The 21,796-nt window shown below is 39.8% G+C and overlaps 1 protein-coding gene across 1 annotated transcript in view; it reads left to right on the top strand.

Moving 5' to 3' along the window:
- Positions 1–19,486, top strand: part of GRIA4 (glutamate ionotropic receptor AMPA type subunit 4) — a 224,683-nt gene extending 205,197 nt beyond the window's left edge. The window contains exons 12-14 of the mRNA XM_088017525.1: positions 6,468–6,582; positions 14,902–15,036; positions 19,123–19,486. Of these exons, the coding sequence (XP_087873651.1) occupies positions 6,468–6,582; positions 14,902–15,036; positions 19,123–19,287 (415 nt within the window). The 3' untranslated portion in view covers positions 19,288–19,486. The remainder of the gene's footprint in view (positions 1–6,467; positions 6,583–14,901; positions 15,037–19,122) is intronic.
- The last annotated feature ends 2,310 nt before the right edge of the window (positions 19,487–21,796 follow it).

Raw genomic sequence — 21,796 nt, 5'->3', positions numbered from 1 at the left:
TTATTTACTTAACTATATTTTCATGATTGATAAACTAGTTCTTAGTGGGTTATTCATAGACTTGATACAAAAATCTGGGGTTGTTGTAAATTCTCAGTTTCATGGCTGATTTCCTCCAAACACCTTTATTTGGGGGGACGTCATTAATTAAATGGCAAAAGTAAAACCCCATATGTCCCATGCTCCTCCCCCCCATCTCCTCTTGCTCTACTGGGGTAGACTTTCCTGTACGCCACCCTCATGACAGCAGTGACAATTGCCACCATCGCTTAAATAAGAGAACCAATAGTCTGTGCAATAGTCTGTGAAAAATTGTTCGTTTTTCATGAAATTACTATTTTCTTACTAGAGTGGTCCTAGAAATTTTTCTGCATGTACTTATCTGCTGCATAACAAAGTTTAAATCAAATGAGTTTTCCAATCTGGAATTTTAGTTTAAATGCAAAAAGGGATACAGTAAATGTGGTGTGATGAAAGACTTTTTTAATGGCATTTTTTTTTAATTCCTGCAAAAAAAAAATGAAAATGGCTTTTTTCTTAGGGTCTCTACTACTTGTTTGGGGAAAAACGTAGTTGCCAGCTCTGAAAATTCTTTTCCTAAAAACAGAGGTATATACTTTTTTTTTTTTTTAATGGCCCACTTTGCAGGACTCAAGTCTATGCACCATCACATTCATTTAATTCAGCTTAAGGGGAAAAGCTCACCTTCTCTATGTAAATATGTGTGAAACAGTGAGTCTTTTCTCCAGGCCATTGAGAGTTCTATTAACCTCCTGCAGATCCTGTCTGATGGAGGAGGCCCACTAATTGCTGGATTACTCATCCTTCTCTGCCTGACCTGACCTCAAACAAGGCAGAACCTTTGTAGAAGCCAAGTTCCTCATCCCCTGTCCTCCAGCCTGTGGCTAGAGAGGTGGACCAAAGCAAACCACATCATCAGGAGCAATGAATGCTTTACCGACATCCTTAAGAGCAATTCCTAAATTCTTTGTTTTTTGGGGGTTTTTTGGATCAAAATAAAATGTATATGTTGGTTTGCAAAGAACAGTTCTTTTAGACATTATATTATAAAATAATATAAAATTATAAAATAACCGAGGCTTTTTTTGTTTGTATTTACTGATTATTAAAGTATCACTTACAGTAGAAAATTCTGGATGGGTGAGGAAGTGTAAAAAGCAAATGCAGTCCAAACTAATCATAATCCCTACATTCAGAGACAGCTCTTTGTTGTGTTTTTTTCCCAATATTTTTCCGTTAATGTCTCTGTCTCTCTCTAAATATATATTTTTTATTCTTAAAATCATAGGGAATATACAAATTTCTTTTTTTTTCACTTAACATTATACTATAATCATTTTTCCTTGTTGTTAAAAGCTTATAATGGTCGTAAAACGTTCAGCCATATAAGTTATGGGTGCTTATCAATACCATCACCTTTGTGATGGAGGAGCTTTGTAAAAATGTAGACACAGTGCCCCTGATTCAGAGGGACCTGACCCAGCAGTGTTAGGCCTGAGCATCTGTATTTATGATGGTGGCTCTCTACTCAAATCAAGCTTGAGAACCACTGCTGGGTCTCCCCACATCTACTTCATTCTCCCCTTCTGGTGGGCATGTAAATTGCTTGCCGTGTTTGCTATAGAAATATACTATGGGGTTCATTCAGTTACTCCCATCAGCATCATTGATTAACTTTATTAGAATTGGTTCCTCAAAGGAGAATTATTATGAACCAGTAATATTTAGTCAGTTAATATAATTATCAACATTATCAGTAATTTCCAAGAACAAGAATTGTGTTTAAGCTTTTGTTGTGTAAAGTCATCTTATTTCTTTTTTGGTTCTTAATTCAGTCACCAGTGGATTCGGCCCTTGACTATATTACACAGTATCTTTATTTTTGTCTTTCCTAACATGAGTGGCAGAGAATTGAATTGTCATCATTTTAATTCACATTAATTTAATTCCAAGCCAAGTTGAATGATTTTTGTATGATTTGTATGATCTCCCTGCATAAATCGTCTACCAACACCCTTTGTGGATTTTAAAGGAATTTCTTACCTGTTGACACAATGCCTTGTGGATTCACACAATTTTTAAGCTTTAAAAAAACATGCTAAGGGCGCCTGGGTGGCTCAGTTGGTTAAGCGACTGCCTTTGGCTCAGGTCATGATCCTGGAGTCCTGGGATCGAGTCCATTGGGCTCCCTGCTTGGCGGGGAGTCTGCTTCTCCCTCTGACCCTCTTCCCTCTCGTGCTATCTCTCATTCTCTCTCTTTCAAATAAATAAATAAAATCTTTAAAAAAAATAAAATAAAAAAATAAAAATAAAAAACATACTAAGATTTATTGGGGACTATGAAAAAAATTTTCTAGCATCATTCTGGTAAATATTCTGGACATTTGAATCTCATGATATTTAAATTTTATAGAGTTTAGGGGCGCCTGGCTGGCTCAGTCTGTAGAGCTTCTGACTGTTGATCTCAGGGTTATAAGTTCGAGCCTCACATTGGGTGTAGAGATTACTTAAAAATAAAATCTTTATATAGAGAGAGAGGGAGGGAGAGAGTTTAGTATGAAGAGAGGACTCCCATTAAGAGAGCACAGGCCTAAGAGTGATGAGACTTTCTCATGTGTATACAACTAATGGATCCTTTCCCATAAGGACACTAAAGCAGTAGCAAAAATCTCACCGTACGTTAGAATAAACAGCACCATCACCACCAACAATGAAATATTCATCCTATTAAGTAAAATGGAATTGAGTTTGTTTTAATCAGACTAAATATGATTTTACAAAATATTTGTTCTACAAACTACATACACCCTAAATATCCTGTGTGCAAATGTTGACTAAGTCTAGGGGCTGGTATATCAGTCCTTTATAATAATATTCTTAAATCCAGGAAACCATAAAAATACTTGACTAAACTTAAACTTTAAAAATGTTCCTATTAGGTAGATATTTTGTCAGATGTACATTTTAAAACCTCACCAACAGAAGAATTACATTACAAGTAATATGGTCCAGAAGTAAATATAATGAGTAAGGCATAAATTAAGCATAAAAGCATACCCAAACATATAGAATTGAATGATAAATTATTTATGAAAGTGTGGAAGGTAAGAGATGGGTATCTTAGCCTGAGTTAAGATGCTTTGAACAAGAAAATCGCCACACTCGAAGAATTCACCCAGTATCAATAAATGGGAGAAGTTCAGGTCTTAATTCCCGTTCTCAAGCTTCTGTTGTATGTGGTCTTTCAACAAGAGTCTCATTAACAAAAATGGGTCCCAGAAGCTAGTGCAATGAGGCAGAGATTTTCATAATCTCAAACTCAATTGAAGGAAATTTCAGGAATAAAAACCTTGGGCAGTTTTCTTGAGGTCCTGGAATTTGACTCGAGGAGCATTTTCCTTCCACCCCGCATCAAGTGCCCCACCATCTCACTATTATTAAAATGCCTACTTGGAGAAGGGTTTTTCTTACCTAGAATTCCCTGAAGGCACAGCAGCAAAGGCAGGAAGGAAGTTAACTGAGTCCTACTAAAGGTCATTGTCAACACACCTGGGCTCTTAATTGTGGTCTACACACACCCAGCAGGAGTGTGGTCACTGACTCTTTCTTCCTCTCCTCTTCCATTTTGAAACGAAAACAATCCACTTGGTTGATTTTGTCTGTAAAAGCTGCCTTTTATAGAATAAAGGGAACAATCAGTGTAAGGAATGGCGCACGTTTTTCTTCTATGGCTCATCTTCTTGGCCGACCACTGCTTCAGAACCAGAATATCCGGGATCGTTAATCTGCGTTTCTGACATTGACTCTGAAATCTCTGTCTGAAGTGTACGAAGGGGATTCAAAGCAACAATAAAACGTGCCGGAGGGAAGGTCTGCTTCCCAAGTCCCTTGTTTACCCCCCACTGCTCGCGACTTCCCTAAGCTTGCTTCCAATTCCTCCTTCAGGGTTCCTTTTTCTCTTGGCTAGGTAAAAAATATATATATATTTTTTAAATCTATTCCAGCAAAATGAGTGAAGTAACTTTATGTATTTTCTTAAGTCACTTGATGATTCTTACAATTAATAACATGTAAAAGTAACGTGTTTCATAAAATAGGACAGATGTTCAAATGTGGCTTATGCTGCAGTTGAAATGGCAATCTACAGAGGCTGCTAGACTTGATTATGTACAGAAATGACATCTGTAGTCAGAGAGTTGTAGAAAACAGGCAGTTTTCACATGCAGAGAAATCTTGAGTACCTGAAGACTCTTTCTGAATATTAATTACAAGGTGCCTTCCATGCATCATAAGAGAAAAATAAACATGCGTATAATAGTATTGGGGGACTTTATCAAGGGGCCATGTGTTTCTGGAAGGAAAACGTGGATTAACTGTGACCTGGGCAGTGACTTACCTACTGGTCAAGTGTATCATATGAACCAAATATTGATGTACACACACACACATCGGATAGCAGTGTGAAACTAAACTGTTTTTACATGGCCTATTAGATGGTCTTAGAAAGACAATGTCTTCGAATAATTTTGTAGAAAGCTTTATTCCAAACAGTTTTCTCAACGTGAAGCTTTTTTTCCTTATCCATTCCTTTATTTTGCTTTTTGTTTTCTCCTGTGCTGTGGAACTGTCTTTGGATATGGCTAATAACCCTGTTAAATAACCCTCTCATGAAATGATCTCAGTTTTATCAAAGGAATGGTCTAAACCAACACATAAAATTATTGGGATGCCACCTCATTAAAACAGATCTACTATGAATGTTTCAGGCTAAAATAGAGTATAAAAATAATTTTCTCCAAAATAAAAAATTTTACTAGTTCGGTTTAAATCATTGAAAGACAAATTTAGTTTGTTGTGGACACAAAATAAATTAAAACAACTTTCTCCCAATAGCATTCTTTTTTTAATAGGTCTCTCTTCACTGAATAGTCATGCATTCTTGCATTTCAGTCTGGTCCTTTTGCTGATTAAACCAACCACCTGATATTGTTCACTTTGGGAAGTATATTCATTATTTTAGGGCACTGATGTGGCACTTGGGAAGGTGGGAGCAGCTGATTATTTAATTAGCATTTCGTAAATGGCTGTCTAACTCTCGAGTTAATACTCTCAAAGTGTATGTTTTACTCGTGGGGCATGTTTATTCTCCAAGTGGATCAGACTATCACAACACTGGAAAATGAACATTGTTTACGTGAAATATGATAAACACATTTTAAGAAAAACACTTCAGTAGGCTGATTGGTGGTGAAATATGGAACACTTTTTACTAGTCGACAACTATTTCACTTGCAAATCAGTTTTCAAGCGCTATTCATTAATATGGGGTTATTTTATTTATAACTCATTTGCATTAAATAACCACCAAACTCAGTATTCATCAAGGTGCGTAGCCCAAATTCTTGGTATAGAAGCCACTCTCTCTCTAACAGAGATTTCATGAAATGCTGGGAAGACCTCTTGAAAGAGATAACAGCTCATTTAAAAACTAACTTGAAAGCAAGTAAGAAACCAAATACCTGGCAGGCAAAAGCCCATGACACATCTTGAATCCTTTTAGACATTCATTAGAATCTGCTCCCTTATTCTCCGGTAGAGATACAGATGGAGGCAATCGGATCTGGGGTGTTTGTCTGCAGAGTCCCAATCACATGCATCACGGCTCCCTGGGGTTTAATTACTTAACTTCAGCAGTGGAATTGGCCGAGCCATCATAGTTTCTAAATAGCATCCAAAGCCTTCAAGAACCAACACCAAATTCCAAATATAAGACCTCTTCCCTGAGGGCTGGCACCCCCTTTCCTTGACTATCCTGTGACTTCTAGCGCAGGGACACTGAACCAAACTTGCCAATCCTAGATTCTGAGACCAATGAAATCAGACAAGTGAGCAAACTTAACTCCCACAAACAGTAAAGGGAACCATAATTAAGCCGTACTCTTTGTTGTCAGGAAATCCGTTCACAAAAATGAACGAACGGCTGCTTTTTCGCTCTGGCAGTGCCGTTCCCTGTTTCCTTCTGGAAACGCATTTTCCGTTTGGGTCTCTTTTCGGCTGTTGACATTCTTAGAGGCAAAGGAATTCAAGGCACAATTCTTCCTCAATTACTCGTAAAAGCAAGTTTATTGCTGTTTTGCAAAAGAAAAAAAAATCCATGTCATTGGTTGTTAACAGCTTACAAAGTAACAACAACAGTAACAACAACAGTTACTGTTGACAGTAAATGAGCTCTGAGAGTGAGCAGCACCAAATACCACATGTTTCACACCATTTGAAATTAGTCACTATTGCCTTTGGTTTGGACTCTGGTGGAAGGGGCTGCAGGACCGCAAAATGAGAGGTTTATTTAGCGCCTGGGAGAAGCTTATAAAAGAGCTTAAGTCCTCATTCCTTCTAACATCTTAACAGCTGTGCAGTTTCTTACAAATATGTTTTATCGTTTCAAGAAATGCTGTTAACCTCGCAGTTTTAAAACTGAATGAACAAGGCCTCTTGGACAAATTGAAAAACAAATGGTGGTACGACAAAGGAGAATGTGGCAGCGGGGGAGGTGACTCCAAGGTCAGCCTCAATGTCACCAAAAGCGGGTAAACAGTATGTATAGTAATAGGTGCATCTGCTGGGAGACGCAGCTTGGACCCCACCCCCACCAGCCACCCCCAGAATTGCCAGTCCAATCCCTTTGAAACCCAAGTATGCAATTACTGTCAAAGCAAAAATATTTGCAACCGTTAACCAATTGAGGGACACGCGAACAGACCTCATTACAACAGTCCCTGCACCCCCCTGGCTTCAAAGAGGTCATGGGTCAGACCCTGTAGTCCTACAACCCCCTTGTAGAAAGCAGGAAGGGATCCAAGCTTTTGAAAGGGCAATTTAGTGACGTGAGGAGGGCGGACACCGAGGGGAAGTCTGTCCCCTCCGGTTCACCCATGCGTGGCGAGACCACCTACATAGCATTTTTAAGTAACAACAATGACTTGACTCCACCTGGACCTGTTTAGAGTACCTTCCAGAAAGCCATGTCTCTACCCAGAACCCTCAGGCTTCCGTTACATATCAAGTTAAGTAAATCAGTGATAGTCATGTGAACTAGACATTTTTTGCCTTCCATAAATGGATCAAATCACAGAATGATCGGCTCCGAAAGCAAGACCCGTTCAGCTCTGTGCTCACTACATCCCTGTCATGTTTCCAGCTTCATAGAATAAGGTGGGGGTTTTTTTCTAAGCAGTTTCTAAAGGGAAAAAAATGTATACAATTAACAAATAATCAAAAATGTATACAATTAACAAGTAACCAGAACCCTTCTTCACTGTGTAGAGACCTAAAACAATCCAGACGTGGGAACATCCTGACTGAATTTTCTTTCATACCTTCCACCTGGCATGGAAGAATATCGAAAATTTTAAAGTATGCACTCTTGTCTTTCTTTTAAAATCTAGAGAATTGCCCAAAACTGCTTGTCTTCAGTTTCTTGATTAGGCTATAAATTCCCTTACTTGTCCACGCAACCCACAGAATGATGCTCTGTTCTCTGAGAGTACTCATCGGGATGGAGGCTGACCTCATTCTTTTCCAATGGCGCTAACTTCCCCCTCTTTCCATCTTAAAAGACTTTCAGATGCAGCTCCTTTGTCTGTGCCCCTCTTAATGACCAGCCCTATCACAGGAAAAGGAGGATGAACTTTGCCAAGGGAATATTCTCGCCAGGGAGAGACAGGGCAAAGCAGGGGACAATGGAATCCTGGGGACCCAACCCTGATCCCCCACCCCAGGTCCTGGAAAAGAATCATTCTGGAGAGAAAGAGCAGAGAGAGGGTAGAATCCTGGGGGGGTTCCTCTGGGATGGTTCCCCTTCAAGACCCCTCCATTCGAGGACACCAGCTACATGTTTACTTGAGTATGAACTCTTTTTATATTTTGGCACCCTAACTTGCCTAGAATATTCTGAGAGTTTCCATAAAAACATAAGTAAATACATTTTTCTATGCGGAGAAAATTATTTAAATTTACACTAATAATCTATTTTCCACGCAAATTGGAAATATAAGAAAACATGCTCTAATAGCACCAAAGAAAAGCAAAAATTTTCTAGTCCATTAGCAAAATTTTGCTTGCGAATGTTGATTTTTATCACCAATATAAGAGAAGTACAACACTGCTTAACAAATAAAACTTTCCACAAAAATGAGTAACAAACTCCTATTTTAGTGTCCATTAAAACATCTTTCCAGAGAAAAATAAGCAGAGCAGAAACGTACGCACAATGGCAAAATCTATTTTAGAAAAGTCACTTCAGTTTATTTCACTAAGGGGTTGGACAGCCCAAGTTGGATTTTAATCTGTATCCCACAGAATGTTTGGTACACAATGGACACTAAATAAATATTTGTCGTCAAAAATATATACAAATCTAACCTTGTAGTTCTCAAGTCAGAGTATTGTTCCCATAGGTATGCAGTAACTTACTTTCACCAAACATGAGCTACAAAGTGATACATTCTAAAACGTTACTTCAAATCTTAACAAAATGTAATAAAAATCAACTTAAAATATCCCCCCCAAATGGTATCACAGTATGTCCTGTTTTCCCTCAGAAATGTTGTTTTCGTACTAAAAAACATTCCTTGCAGGACGCTTGATATAATATGTATCACCAAGCAGATAGGTGGTGACAGTCTAAACGTTAATAACGCCCTGCTCTGAATTCGTAATAAGAGGCAGTGTTTTACATGCCCTGACCTCACTTAGGTCAAAGTAAAGCCCCAGGAAGCAGTTGCTGTTTCATTTTTGTTTTGTACCTTCTACGGGGGACTGGTTTTCCTTTTAGAGTTACCTCACTCCCTCCCGTGGGGCCTCATCTTCCCCAGAAGAGGTAAGATAAGGAGAAGTTGGAGAAGCAGCTAGTTTTTAAGACTTTGCTGAGAATCAAGCCAAGGCAGGAGAGAAATTAAATGATGCCAGTTCCGTGGAGGGGGTGGAATATGCACATTCAGAGGCCCCAACCCAAGCATGCTGAAATCTAATGTTGTCTGACTTTCCAGTACAGACTCAATAGGAGAAAACTCAGTTTTCTAGTAGTGATTCACCGAATGAAGGCAGAAAATCATGGAAAGCTTGACCTCCCCCCCTCCAACGAATGGGTTCCTTTGAGGAGACAGGTGACCCACCTGCCATTCACAGGATTATAACCCCGGGGGGACATCTCCAGCCTTCCATTCAGCAGCAAATTATTAAATTTCTCCTTTCAGCAGGCAACATGCCATATTCGTGGGGAAAAAGAGAATTTTATTTTCTCTCAAGGAGCTCATGATCACTGTGGTAGCTTCCAGTCACAGCCCATGGCTACAAAATAATTAGCATCCCCACTTACCTGAGAGCCATTCCCAAGAGCATGACGTTCTGACCCGGTCGCCCTCAACCAAGGCTTCATGCTGAAATGTAAAAATTTAAGGAAAGAAGTAAGAAAAAGGGTCCTGCATCTTTAAAAATAATAAAGGCAGGATTTGGGGGATGTAAATCCATTTTTTTGAAAATTTATTTCTTTAATATTAGTGCAATGTGGTCTTTTCTATGATCATAAGAAATTCATACTTGTGAATAAAGTAATAAAATTTACTAATTGGCAATGAACCAATTTAAAAATATCATTGCAATGTCTCAGACTCATTTTCCTTTCGGATGAATCTGATAGAGTTTAGTCTGAGGACAAACCATACACAGAATTTTATGCCAGTTTTTAAAGTGAGTTATTCAGTCCTGGTTCTAGTTGGAAATTTTGGCAATGCCTGTAATCATTAATGATCTATAAAATTATTGATTTTTTTCTGTTTGTTTTATACCCTCTTCTCCTCTAGGTATATAAAAACGGGCACCCTCACGAATGTGGATATTCATATAAAAATCGTTCTGTAAATGTGATTACCAAACAGTGTCTTCTTTAGGAATTGTATTAGATCACAAGATATCCATTTTTAATTTAGCCGTTTGAAGACAGTAGCCCATTCCTGACTTTAAAGTACGTCATAAGTGGTCTCCTCCCCTTCGCTGTACCATAGAAACCAACACACGAGTAAAGGGACGATTAGCAAAAATACGGATTCATAAGCAGAAAAAAAAGTTGTGGTAAACAAAAGCCAGCGATCGCCCAATAATGAATTCCTTGCTCAGTGCCTGATACTCCACCAGATGACCATTAAGTTTGGCTCCTAATACATATCTTAAATTCAAAATTCCAACCTACTCACGGCCTCTAAAACCAGGCTCCTGCGGTGACTGGCAGAAGCACCACAGAGGCAAGGGGAGAAGTGAAGGGAGAAGGGCAAAGTGGGGCCCCTTAAGGACATACCTTCTAGAAGAAACTGGAAGGAAACTCTGCTTGCTTTTTTGTTCCCTTTTCAGCATGAAGTCCTCCTCCCAGAGCACCCCATTCAAGAAGTACAGTGTAGGCTCATAGAATACACCTGTGCAGGTGTTGAAAAGGCTTTGGTGAGCAGCCTGGGGACCTCAAAACTCTTATAGTATCAGTTCAACGAAAAAGCTTGCTCTGGGTTCAAAATAATTTAAATACAGCAACCTTGCAGAGCACCTACTCTGAGTCAGATACCCTGGTAAATACTGTCTTACAAAGATGAGTGAGATACTGCTTTTGTTCCCAAGCAGTCCACAACTCACACACCAACCTGGGGTGGGGTTTTGTAATAATCACTTCATGAGTCGGGGTCGGGGTGTATAGGTAGTTAAAGCCACATTTGGGACCAGATTCACCAAGCACCACAGTTTACCAAAATTTTCATCCTGCTCCATCCCCAAACTCAGTGTTTAGTAGAAAGTGTTAAATCATGCTCCTATTAGACTTTGTTCCAAAACACGATGTAATTTCCTAGGAATGTGGCAAATGCATATTACTTCTTAAATGGAACAATGAGCCTTGTTAAGCCGTTACAACATAGATACAAAAAATTAAATCGTATTGAGAAAACAGTTAAACTTATATCTTAGAAACTCTTTTCAGAACTAACGGTACAACAGCATAACAAGAAAAGAGTGTTTTGGCTTAACGGTTAATCAGAAAACTCAATTAACCAGAAACTCCATTTCCCGAGTCTTCCGTTGTGAATGTTTTTAATTGCACAAGCTATGAAGTCACACTGTTACCCTGATTCAGCTACTTCCTAGCTGTGTGGCTAGATGATTTAATTTCTCCGTGCCTTGGTTTCCTCATTTGTAAAATGCAGGTGATCATAGTATCCAAACATGTAAAATGGTTCCAACAGCTCCTGGTACCTAGGAAGGGTTCCGTCAGGGTTAACTAGCATTATCACCGTTATTATTACTAGATTGCCTAGATGTGCAGATAAGTTTATGGAATTAATCCCCTGGCAGTCAAATCAATGCCTGCTGTGTCTCTCCAAATGCACTCAGTATTTCCTAGAAGAAATGAGGTGTTGGGAGAGAGAGCCAGACAAAATGATCGTGGCAGCTTAGAAATGTCAAGAGAAATTCAATGAGTCTCTCTCCGAATATTTGTGAAAGCAAAAAGAAACAGAAACCAACCAAGCACGGAAACAGTAACAACAAGAGATGTCAGGGCTTACTGCTCCCTATCCATCCTCTCGGACTCTTATACACACAGAGGTGTTAACGTGGGAATGAAAACCAGGGGAGTTCTTCAATTCCTTGGAACATTGAGACTGAGTGATGACTGGCCTTTTCCTCCTTGAGACTCCTTATATAACATCGAGTACTGAAGGACTCAAATATGGTAGAAAAGAAAAGTGGGATTTTATAGGACGGGAGTTTGTTCCTAAAAATCTCGGTTCCCCCGAGCCTGTCATGTACCTGCTGGGAAGCGTCCGTGGAGTACATTAGAGTCACTTCCCTTTGTATGCACAGCATATTAATGCGATAGACTCGAGATAGGTAGATAGTGCTATTATTCAGGTTAAATACCGCAATTCAGAAGGAGAGTGTCAGCATGGGCTTATCCTCTCATGATTCACATATCTGTCTCCTAAGGGCCTTCCTGGACCCTTTGTCAGTAACTCCCACACCCTCCTTCTCTTCCAGTTAGTCCTGGATGAGCGCGGGTAAGGAGTCAGTGTAGACATACTTTTATAGCAAAGAGTAAAATTCCACCAACTGAATCACAGTGTAGGGGAGAGCCCAAACCGGTCTGAGCCAGCTTCTCTGCACGCCAGTCTGTCCATCTGCAGCCACTGCCATTCATTTCGAAAGTGGGGGGAACACAAGGAGCTTGTGGCTCTCGAATGACTTCCACCACTGTGCTGGGAACCTCGTAAATGTTCCAGCAATGGAACCCAGGCCAATAGTTTTGGGTTCACAGTAATTGCATACGTTTTATTTACGATCCTCCCTAGCAGTATGCACCTGTTACCTAAAGCGATGGAGCAGGCCCCAGTCGTAGGTCTGGTTCTCCACCTGGGCCTCCGCACGAGACTTAGCACCTCCTGTGGCCTCTGCTCTGTCACTTTGCCTTGCGATTCTAATGTAGTTTGACTTGAATAACATAAAATAACATATATAATGTTATTTATGTTATTTTCCACGTGAAGAACTCCTGTAAACCTTGCCGTTTTGAAACTCAGTGAGGCAGGCGTCTTAGACAAGCTGAAAAACAAGTGGTGGTACGATAAAGGTGAATGTGGACCCAAGGACTCCGGAAGCAAGGTTAGTCGTCGCACTCCGGGGCCTCGTCCTGTGCTCACAGGGCCCGCGAGCGGTTGTCACAGGGCGCCGACCCACTCACCCGCCTTCTCAGAAAATCGCAGCCCGCGCCCCCACTGCTCAGGCTTGGGTTACAACTCAAATTAACCGCAGAAGCACATACACTAATAAAAGTCCTTCTGTGACCCTCAGACTCACGTACCACTAGAGCAAGTAGCGCTTCTTGGTTAAGGTTGCGTTTGTTTCAGAGGTGAAGGCCACGAAACCCATTATTTCAGGAGCCGATGCCTTCTCAAAACAAGTGGGGAATTGTCCGGTAGCCATCCAGAGAAGGATCTTAAATATTCACCCTGTGGCATTCAGAAGTTCAGTCTTTTGTCACTACGTTGCCAAGCATTCCACTTTAGTTTGAAGAGGCCCGGTTATAGTTTTGTGCTGACAGATACACAGTGGACTTTCCGATTCGGTTCTACCGAAATGCTCTTAGTAGATCAGCATTTACGGATAATATCTCAAGTTAAGATCTCTCGTTTGTGAATTCTTGGTGCAATGCAGAGATCTAGAGACCTGATTCCACTGAGTACAAATAAAAAGGGTTACAAACAGTTACGTTTCCATTCTAAAGGAAAAAAATGTAACAATGTATCAGTGAATCTAATTACCTGTGCAAATTCATAGAATGTACCGAGTGCCCGAAAGGAGTTGAGGATTCTTGAAATCTTCTATTTTTTTCTTTATCTTCTTTAAAAGAAAAAAATATTAGTTATTCTAAGACATGAAACAAATAAATAGCTTAAATAGGAGAGTCTCCATTCGTCTAAGGACGAATTATTATTATTATTAGTTATTCTAAGACACTTGATACCTTTTCTGGGCTTATCCCTCCGTTTTAATCAGTTTTTTCCTGCCTTTGAACCAGAGTGGAATGAGACAAGCTTGGCCAAATAATGAAATACTTATCTCAAATCCCTATGTCAAGCCAGAGAAGCATAAATATTTAATGAGCGATGATTTTAAAAATGAAGTGACCCTAAATTTTGGCCCCATCAGCTAATGTCATGGCTAATTGGACAGTGTACATAGTACATCTTTTGAATTCAGTACTCTGCTAATAAAACTAAGTGGCTGGATCACATTTTGCCCAAAACCTACAGCTGGGAAGATGATGGCCACAGGGCATCCTACAGGGAGTCTATCCAAAATACTCTCTCAAATCATGTTATGTGATATACATATTTCCAATTTATGAAAAAATTCTGAAATCTTGTTACAAAGATAGTATTTTTCAATCATATGCTTGACTATTTCCAAATTTATTATGAGATAATATGTATGCTAAAGCTCTGGAGAATAATATGTCTAAACTATTAACTGATTAAGTATTTTTAACTGGGAGTGGAATCTTATTTTTAAATCAGTAAAAATAGTCATAAATTTGTCCATATGAAAATAATTTATGTCTCAATTAACCATGGTAATTTGTATATTTTTAAGTTATTTTTTAAAAGTTACCTAAATGCGATGCACACATTATTCCTAAATAGTATATAATATGTAAAAGTGACACTTTCTAGAAGATCTCCCATACACCTATGACTGAAAGAACAAATAATGTGTACCCTAGCACATTATTTACATATATTTGGTAAAGCAACAGTGAAGAAAATGTGAAACTGTTAGCTAAAAAAACAAACCAAAAAAACCAACAACGAAACTTAGTTCCTTAAGTAGGAAATGTGAAGTGAGATTTATACAAGAGAAATTTCAAACATTAAAAGTATATGGAATAGCAGGAAAACCAAAAGACATCCCCTTCCCGTGTAATTGGGTTTTAAATATGCCCTTTTCAAACTTAAATAATAAGCCCACTTCTGCCACCCTGTGTAAATATATAAACATTTTTATATGGCTAGGTACAGTGGTTTTTGCTGCATATTTAATAATAAAATGTTACAAATTTTATTGAATGTAATTACACACAGTTTTATTGGTAATCATCATAATTTCACTTCTCCTGAGAGTTGTAAGCTTTATGCTTAAATCCATAAACCTCCATCAGTGATTTATACATGTAAATAATTTCAGGTTACATTAAGCATTTGCTTTAATTGGCTCTTTGGATTTCATGTGTTCTTTTGCCTTGGGATGTGACGTTTCCGCAGTTGACTGAAATGCCTTTATCTCCCCCAGGACAAGACGAGCGCCTTGAGCCTGAGCAACGTGGCAGGCGTCTTCTACATTCTGGTCGGCGGCCTGGGCTTGGCAATGCTGGTGGCTTTGATAGAGTTCTGTTACAAGTCCAGGGCAGAGGCGAAGAGAATGAAGGTGGCAAAGAGTGCACAGACTTTTAACCCAACTTCCTCGCAGAATACCCAGAATTTAGCAACCTATAGAGAAGGTTACAACGTATATGGAACCGAAAGTATTAAAATTTAGGGGTAGGACTTAGGGCTTACTACAGTGAGTGGGTGATGCATCCTGTAATTGCAGTGTTGTGACCTGTCTGTCCAGTGGTGACGTTGCTTGCTTCTCATTAGAGCTTTTATATTTTTGAAAAACTTCAGTGCAAAGTGGTTCGGTTTTCTTTGGCTGCGGATGCACTGTTCGAAACTTTATGTTGCCAATAGATATCTGCATTGAAAGGGTCAGAAAGACAAAATCAAACCCCCAGGATTGCTCTGCAAAATGATCTGAACAGTATATCCTACTCGAAATTTGGGAGAAAAAGGAAATTAGTTCTGGGTTTCCTTGTCCATGTAGTAGGCTAATCTACTTGGAACAATCCAATTTTAGGAGAACTCACAAAATCATAAAACCATTTCAAGCGATCAAAGCTTAGACGGTTGCCTATTTTGATATGATCATGTATTTTCTGAGAACCAACTCCAAGCACATAGTAAAGGCTCGGAGAATTTTAGCTCCTCTTCTGTTTCACATTAACCATCATTCTGTATTTTTTTTAAGAACCAAACCCTGCTGTTTGCTCATCTGACAGTACCTTGAGCCAGACCTTTAGGTAGGAGTGATTGTCAGAATATTGACTCTAATTCATATTTATTTAGATGAATTTCAACTTTCACCCTCACAGCATCACTAAGGTGGATATGCATTTTAGGCAAGACAGCAGTTTCCCCATCAAAGATGTCAGCAATGCATGTGTTCTCCAGGGGGACACAGGAAAAGATAAAAATTGCAGTGAATTATTATGGCCTTCTTTTTTTCCATTTCAATTGTTTTTAAGTGGGCCAGAGCAGCCCCACTTACTCACATCCTCCCACTGTGTCACAATAAAACATTGTAAATATTCAGTGAAATGTAGGAAATGGAGATAATTTTTTAAGAATCTAAGTATCCACTACTTTTATTCCTCAAATGATAGAAAGTGGTTTTAAAATAAGATCTGAAAGCATTTGTTACTGCTTTTCCTAAAATCAGGTCTCTAAGACCCATTTTCTAAAATTATATATAACAGTCAACTGAATGGGCTGCTCACTCTGATTGACAATGATAAATGAGGCTTTGAACCCACAAGAGACATTCAGTGCTTGATGTACCCGAGAGTCAAAAACGCAATATAATTTTCATAAGATGTACATCTGAGGTTATGCCAGGTAAATAATGCTTGTTTTTGATATTTGTAGTTATAAAAGCTATCGAAACACTTTGTTAATGTCTTAAAGAACAAAAGTCATTCCCTTTTACAAAGATCTAGTTGCTTCTATCCATAATCTAGAAATCAATGGATTACTGAGTGTAACTATACATAGATAAGCCCCACATGGTTCTTTCCCAATTTTGTGTAAGAGAATTAAGAACAAGACCCTCCAGTTCACTCAGATCAGAATGTTTTGAGCATGTCTTCTGATAGCAAAACAACCAACAAGGAAACTTTCAAGGTCTCTTGACCATTATACAAATGCTGTTATCTTAATAATTATACAGTTGAGAAGAGATTTTCTCAAATTGAGAAAAACAATATGTGACAGGTTTTCAGAGTTAATTATTTGGATTTTATTCTGGAATGAATTTTATGTCTTAAAAAAAGGGGGGGCTTTTTTGTTTTGGTTTGGTTTTTCTTTTTTTGTTTTTTTGTTTTTGTTTTTTCTTACAAGTCATTAAAACTGATTTTTCTTTGGCAAAGCAAAAGCATTCCAACCATCAGCAAGGTCCAAGGGTAAGGTTTCAAAGAAAAAAAGAACATTAGAAAATTCTAGAAACAAACACTCATGGATGCCAGTTCATTACCAAAATCTGGGAAGTTGCTAAAGAGATATAAATTCCCAGGTTATGTACATACAGTTTACATGTAATAATGTTTTTGGAGTCAGAACCTGGCATTACAACGTATCACATGAATTGCCTCTACAGTTGGGGTTAAACTTCTAAGACCATAAATTTCAAATAGAATACAAAGCATTCCTATCCATGACTTTGAAAAAGACTTAATGGCATTCAGGGTAAATGAAATGATTTGCACGTAAGAAGACTTGACAACTGTTATTGTACTCTCATGTGAGATGGCTTTTTCCTTTCAAAAACTCTGTTGGCCACAGTTACCGAAGTTTTTGATAATCTAAATAATATTGTCCTAGAAAGCCAAAAACAAAACCTCAAACCTTCAATATAGAGAATATTTACTCTAAAAATGATTACCCTCACGAGAACACGTATAGTTAAGGTCATAGCCTTTAGCCTCAACAATCTAAACAGACCCAGACCACGTGTAAGTTTATAAGAATTTGAGCAGCCTCAATGGATTCACTGCAAAGCTGAATAGAAATGACATTTTAGGGAAGAAGCAGGAGATACAAGTATAAGAAATAATAAGCTAAGAACAAAGAATGCTAAGATTTAAAGAGAAAATAGGAGCTGTCAAAGATTTATTCACTATTACACTCAGTTGCATTCATCTACAGGGAAGGAAAGATTACTTGAGAGCACATGGTTCCTGTTTGGGGTATTTTCCTTCGCAAAGGCAATCAAGAAAAGAAAGGAAACACAAATAAATTTTATAGCAAGAGCCTTCTGGAAAAAATCCCTTCCAAAAATTACAGTGCTTTTATTAATTATATTTCTTCAAAAAAAAAAAAACTAAACCCAGTAGGTTTTAAAAAATAATTATCTATTTTACTTAATATTCAATGTTGAAAGTGAATCTGAGGAAACAAATTCAAACTTTGGTCCTGGTTCATTTAATTTAGTGATGAGTAGTTCTGTAGAGATTGCATCCTGATTTGTAATTTTTTTGAGACTATTCGCTAAGGAAAAACTATGATAATGACCTTGGTTTTTATCATAGATAAGTCATTAACTAGCAGTTTGACTTTATCAGGGTATCTGATCTCTAAACCTTTACATTATACCATTTTCTACTCCTATCACTAATTTCATTATTTAATATAGAGTGACTCTTAATACCTAAGTTCCAGAGCAGAATAAATATAGGGATGGAATTCCTAAAGAATTAGGTAAACTTAAATTCGCCACAGGGAATTAAGATATATTTTGAGTTATATATCATTTGAGAAATAAATGATCTATGCCATAACAGACTTAGGCAATATCTCATTTGCCTTATTTTCCTCTTGAGTTAACATTAAAATTCAGTTACTAGAAAAAAATGTGAAGGCAAATGAACCAGCAGTAATTAGATTTACATAAAAACACTGCCTGTCTCTCTTCTGTGTAATACTGTTATCTGCTCCTGACCTAACCTGACAGAGAACAGGAGTTTAATGAGGATTTCGGAGACCTGACCCCATAACATCTCAGTCTGGGAGGTTCCCCAGCAGTGAGGAATTGAAACATATTCCCTTTCAGTGCACCCCCCCCTCCGAAAATATCAGTCAGCTTCCAGAGTAGGCCTGTCACTAACTGTGGTGTTCTGGGTCATGTCTACCCCTGGTGTGAATGAGTGAAGGTGTCTGTGGATAGATCTGTGTTCCGAAGGCTGGAAGATCTGTCGTGAATAGTCCGCGGTTTGTTTAGACAACTCATCACAGTTTTGAGGATAACGCCCGCATTGTGAAGACATTTACTGGCAAGAGCAAGAGGCTCAATTAAAAATGTCCACCTAGAGGAGAATTTTAAGCTGTCCCAGAAGTACCAGGGTGTAGAGGACCACAAGGTGAAGGCTGTGTCCCGCCCAGACTTGCCAAACAAAACCTAGTGTGACGATTTCCAAATTAGTTCTGAAACAGGTAGGACCACAAACGCCAGTCCGACTTATTCTTTGCTATAGTTGAGCTTTTCTTTCCCATAATGCGCAGTTTTCACATGACCAAAAGAATATTGGAAAAAATGCAGATGTCTAATTATTGATATCTTGGTGTTTGTTGTGTCGCCTTTTGTCGCAGAAGCAGAAACATTGTAACAGTCCACACTCTTTCTGTTTCCTTTCCATGCACCCAGCTGACCTTTTCTGAAGCCATAAGAAACAAAGCCAGATTATCCATCACTGGGAGTGTAGGTGAGAACGGCCGCGTTTTGACGCCCGACTGCCCCAAGGCTGTACACACGGGAACTACAATTAGACAAAGTTCAGGATTGGCTGTCATTGCATCGGACCTACCATAAAAACCAAAAACATAATTGAGTGCCTTAATCAAACTGTGTTGGTGACCGACGGGAGCGCGGCCCGGGGCGCGCCGAGCAGGTGCCCTGGACCAGGCCTCTGGCCAGAGCGGGCAGTGCGTCCTGACGCTCCCCGGTCCGCAGCGGCAACGCGTGCATGAGCTCAGCTCGGAAACCCAAACTCAGATTTTCTACCAGGAAAACTCACAATTTAGGTTTTTTCGGGGAGCGGGAGGGTGGGGGGGGAGCTGGGATGGGCGTATTAACAGCAACAAATTTCACTCGAGTGGACTTAAAAACTAATCAGACTTGCGAGTTAGCGCATCAGACTGTGAAGTTCTTGCTCGGAAAGGCCTGTCTTCACCGCAAGGGATAAACTAGTGAGAGAAGTCAGTGAACATGCTAACGTGCGTCTCCAGAACACCCGCGTGGTCCGTGGGAGACTCTCCAGCCGAGAAGACACAGCACGAAACTGTGATCGGAAAATAATCAACACTCATGTAAATCCTGTGAAAAAATTTAAAGGAAGTATTTACACTTACTTTGGAGAAAACAAATACTGAAACATGCTTGCTTTTTAACTGATGTGAATTCAGTAGAGGACAACACAATTCTTTTTTCTAACCATCTTAGGGAACAATGCATTGCAATAATTGATATAAATGCCATCACTGTAATAAACTTTAGAGACTTTTTTTTTTTTATAAAAGTCGTTGGTCATCTCCTTGTTGCAGTAACCTCCGCTCTGTCACATAGTCGGTGTCCCCAGATCGCGTTTGTCTCACTACCCGGAACACAAACTCAAACAAAGACAGCGTTACCGTGAAGTCCTCAGTCTGCGATGTAGAATCGAAAGAGACTACGGGTCACTCATGGTATCGATCTTATTTATAACCTTGTTCTGTGTACAAAATTGTGGTTTTTGTACCCACCAAAAGAATAAAACAGCGGACATTCTTACAATATCTACAGAGCTTAAAGTTTGTTTTTATCATTAATAAAAGTTATTTGAGAAATTATAAGACTATGTGGGAGGGATTATAGAAGTCAAGTGCGGGCCATATTGGAACATGTAGCTAGCTCTTATTATTTCTGCGTAATAAGCTTACCCACTTTTACAGGTGTTTGCCTTGTGAGCAGGTGAAATTGTCACAGATGGCGTGTTTGAATTGGGGAACGATCCGTTGTCATTAACGGCAACATACCCTGTAATCGCGTGTTGAAATTTTACTCGACTGTGTTTTGCTGCATAAAATAATGTGTCTCTTGGGTTTCTCCCCGCCCCCATTCCCCTTGTTCCATTTAAATCACTTGAAGGCACGAACAGTAATTTGTGGTAGACCAAAAAAAAAAAGAATTTGTCCTTGTTTTTTCAACTGGAAATGGTGAAGAAAATTATACCCGTGTTTATTTCCCAAACCCACCTTCTGTTATGTGTGGGTTAAATTCACGTGGTTCAAAGGAAGGTTTGGATCCTTTGAAATAGTAAACGAGTACTAGAGTGCCGCTAGCCGTCACACTGTGTAGCGACCCCGGCAGAAAGCACAAGTTAGGATGATCTGGGAAGCGTGGCCTTGAAGGACGAGTCCCGTTTCCACAGGTGGAGAAGCCGCGGAGCGCCTTCGGGGCGAGCCAGGGTCCGGCGCGGTACGTGTCCGGAGACTGTCGGAGGCGGGCCTGCCACACCCCGGAAGACAAAGCTGGAGAAGGTGAAGGACCCACCAGCTTGCTTCCCTCTGGAGATTTCCATCCCCCGCCGCGATCTCTGCACTACACTAAAGAGCCACCCCTCAAAGTGCAGGTCCCGTGACACGCTCACACACACAGGCCCCTCAGGAAAAGGCCCGAGCTCTGAAGCAGAGCAGATGGGTGGCTCCATGACCGGGTCCCTACTCCTCCCTCCCGTGACGTCTGTCCCGGACCCAGCCTCCCCCACCCGCCCGCACACCTCCACAGTCGCACACGGGACACGGCGTTTCCTCTTTCCTTGGGCTGTCATTTTCTCCTGTCTCTTTTCCCTGACTAACTTGGGCTCATCCTTCGGTACCAAATCGAACCATACCTGCCCTAGTAAGGTTCCCATGCCAACCCGCCGGCCCGCTGCCCCCGAGACCGAGTGAGAGGCCCTTTTCATGTCTTCTCCCCATCACGGCATTTGCCACGTACCGCATTGTACTTGCCTGTGTATTTGTCTGTATAGCGTCAGACTGTAAGCTCCTTGAGGGCAGGGAGGTGTCTCTCTCGTTCACAGTTGTATCCCCAGCATCCAGCACAGTGCCTGGCATATTGTAGGTGCTTAATAAATATTTGTTGAATGAATGAATGAATTGAATCGAATTAATTTAATTAAGTGGAAGCAGAAAGACAGTATCTTTCCTCATTAACAGTCCCTAGCGTGTGTGTTAAGTAAATAGCAGGTCAGAACGAAGGCTGGGGGCACCTGGGTGGCTCGGTTGGTTGGGCGACCGACTCTTGATTTCGGCTCAGGTCGTGATGTCAGGGTCGTGAGATT

Source organism: Eumetopias jubatus, unplaced genomic scaffold (assembly GCF_037043125.1).
Source record: "Eumetopias jubatus isolate StellerSeaLion01/CBP00866 unplaced genomic scaffold, mEumJub1_p1.0 scaffold_13, whole genome shotgun sequence".
NCBI classification, from domain to species: Eukaryota; Metazoa; Chordata; class Mammalia; order Carnivora; family Otariidae; genus Eumetopias; species Eumetopias jubatus.
The sequence above is the reverse complement of the archived record's forward strand: the minus strand, read 5'-3'. Positions and strand labels throughout refer to the sequence as shown.